This window comes from Sinocyclocheilus grahami, unplaced genomic scaffold (genome assembly GCF_001515645.1).
Source record: "Sinocyclocheilus grahami isolate Dianchi unplaced genomic scaffold, SAMN03320097.WGS_v1.1 scaffold862.1, whole genome shotgun sequence".
Taxonomy (NCBI): Eukaryota; Metazoa; Chordata; class Actinopteri; order Cypriniformes; family Cyprinidae; genus Sinocyclocheilus; species Sinocyclocheilus grahami.
This window is the reverse complement of record NW_015506041.1, coordinates 107919-110752: the sequence shown is the minus strand read 5'-3', so window position 1 is coordinate 110752 and position 2834 is coordinate 107919. Positions and strand designations below refer to the sequence as shown.

General features: G+C 34.5%; 1 protein-coding gene across 2 annotated transcripts in view; it reads right to left on the bottom strand.

Annotated features, from left to right (window-relative positions):
* LOC107563209 (proteasome subunit beta type-7-like) overlaps positions 1-2834 on the bottom strand; it is a 19634-nt gene that overhangs the window by 2441 nt on the left and 14359 nt on the right. For both annotated transcript variants that reach the window (XM_016248016.1, XM_016248015.1), the window contains 5 exons: positions 2064-2161; positions 1829-1969; positions 1525-1640; positions 1341-1399; positions 102-253 (listed from right to left, as the gene is read on the bottom strand). In XM_016248016.1, coding sequence (XP_016103502.1) covers positions 102-253; positions 1341-1399; positions 1525-1640; positions 1829-1969; positions 2064-2161 — 566 coding nt within the window. The remainder of the gene's footprint in view (positions 1-101; positions 254-1340; positions 1400-1524; positions 1641-1828; positions 1970-2063; positions 2162-2834) is intronic.

Below are 2834 nucleotides of genomic sequence, written 5' to 3'. Positions count from 1 at the left end.
ATTTGACCCAAAGTTGGGTTGAAACAACCCAGCATTTTTAGAGTGAAGACATAGATAATGTAACAGTGATCTTCCACATTACACTGGTCTATATATCTCACCTCAATCCTTTCTGAACGGGCTGGTCATATGCTCTCAGATAATCCACAGTTTTCTCTGTGATCACACACAGGTCTACATTACTGCCAGAACCCAGATCACAGAAGATGCCTGCAGTGATGGCATCCCTCACCAGCTGCTTTGCTTCCTCCAGCTTTTCATTCCAAAGAGTTTAAGTAGATGTGGGATTGAAAAGAACAAATACAGAACATGAATTTGGGAAGTAGGATTAAAAAAAAGAGCACATTCAGGACGTTGGACATTCACATGAATGTTTTGGTGGGAAAAATGTATTTTAAAATGTTTATCACACATATAATGTAAATCAATAGTTTTATATTGTACTTTTCCATTATTCACAGTTATTTAGTGAATTGTTCATTTCCATATAAAAATTGTTCTTTTACTTTTGTCGTTTTTCCAGATTTTTATATACTTCAAATTCAAGTTTCAAGTTCAAGATTTCTGAGTTAGCTGGTTTGACTTTTGATTTTGTTTTAAAATCACTATTTAAAAAAGGAATAGGAAAATACCAGGCCACTAAAATAGAAAGTGATTACAGTATCAGAAAGATTGCAGTATTATAAAATGTGAGAATATTATTTGCTGTTACATTACATTCTGTCACATTTGCGTTTTCATAATTCGTGAACAGACACATCATTCAGTGGGTTACTGAATGCAACTGGTTCTCATGTGCCATGTAACTGGTCATGCTGTGCTTTAGATATATCGTGCAAATGAATTTTTAAAGCTACAGTAAGGCAGAGGGGAAGCTTTTAGCGAATAACTTATAGTCTGTTCCTCACACTAAGCTGCCTTCAGAACACTTACAATACTGCACACAATTCATATGGATTACTTTTAGGATACTTTATGGTGATTTTTTGTAATTTTTGAGCTCCAGGTCAATTATGTAATCATTGTATGGAAAACAGCAGTATGAACATTATTCAAAATGTCTTGTCCTGTGTTCCATGGAACAATAATTAAAACACGTTTAGAAATTAATTTGAGAGAATATAGAGTACATTATTCACAATTTCTTCTCCTATGTCCCATGGAAGAACAACTACACAGAAATCAATTTTACAGTACATAGAATGTTTTTGTGTTTTTAAATAAAAATATTTTATGTTAAATCAGTCCTCACACCCCCTTGATTACAACTACAATTACAACAAATATGCAATACCATGTTTGACAATATCATTAAGCATGTTTATAAATAGTTGTCTGACCTCCATATTTAGCTTGTAACGATCCTCAAATACAGAAATGGCAGAAGCTGCTCCAGACCCTGAAATATATGTTTTTGCTAAATAAGGGCAGGTGGCGAAAACAATGTTTTTAAACGGTAAAGATCAGCATTTTGCTCAGATTGTGTTTGTTCAAAGAAAGGAGGTAAGGAAAAAGTAACTGTACCCATTGTAAGGAAAGGAAGCTTATCATAGGAACCATGAGGGTAGATGCTATAGAGCTGTGGGCCATTAATATCCACACCTCCAACAATTAGAGAAGAACCAATGTGCCCCTGATACCTACAAAAATGGGACACAACCAGTCTTAGTCCTAGGACTATTTTGAAATAGTCCTTCAAGATAAACAAATATATTCGGTTAACTAAAGAGCAATAATTTAAATAAAGAATGATGTAATTATGTATCAATCATTTTGGCATGATCAGCATAATCAAATTAATTTAACTATTTGGCAAACACTCCTTCACCTAAACAGCATCTGTTTGAGCTGTCGGGTCACCATGGCGACAAGAGGAGGTCGTCCTGTGCTGAGTGAATGCAGTTCCACATTTGATGACATCATCTGAGTTGTGACCTCAGCATCAGCCGCAACACCTGCACCGCAACAACTTTTGTGGAAAGAGGAAAAAAAACAGACACCGCAAAGAAAGGTTTAGATAGAGACTTAAACTCTAATGATGAGCAACCAAGGAATTGACTTACTAGATTTTGGGAGCTATGTAGTGGATTTTCATGCAGTTTTTATCAGCTACGACCATATCATCTGTGGCTCTGGTGTCTGCACCTAAAATAACTCCATCCTATAAAATCAAACACATTTTATTGTATTTATTCCAATTAAATATTATACATAGGTGACCATATTTTTCAAAACGAGGACCGTAGGTGGCAGGGTTCGTGGGCGGGGCTTCGCCTAACAGTATAGTTTTTTTTTTTGTTTGTTTGCTTATTTTGTTTTTATAAAAGAATAGAAAAAGAATAGAGTGCAAGTGTTAGAGGGTCATTTTTAAATAAAACTAAAACGTCAATAGAACAGAAAAAGAATAGATAATGGAAGTGTTAGAAGGTCATTATTTATAATAAATAAAAATAAAATAAGTAGAAAGAATAGAGAAGGAATAGAGAATGCTAGTGTTAGAGGCTCTTCTTTCTTTATAAATAAAACAAGTAGTTAGAACAGAAATAGTATAGAGAGTGCAAATGTTAGAGGGTCAAGCTTTTTAATAAAAAAAAACCAAGGAGATAAAATTAGAAGTAGCATTAGAATAGAGAGTGGTAGAGTTAGAGGGTCAAATGAAGATGAAAGAGATGTGTTTTCAGCTGTTTCTTGACAATATTAAGGACTCAGCTGCTTGGATTGAGCTGGGCAGGTCATTGCACCAGGAGGGAACAGTTAATGTAGAAGTCCATGAAAGTTTTATCATAGGTAGAATGCAAAATGTTTCAATACAAGCATTTCAGTCAAATGTAATT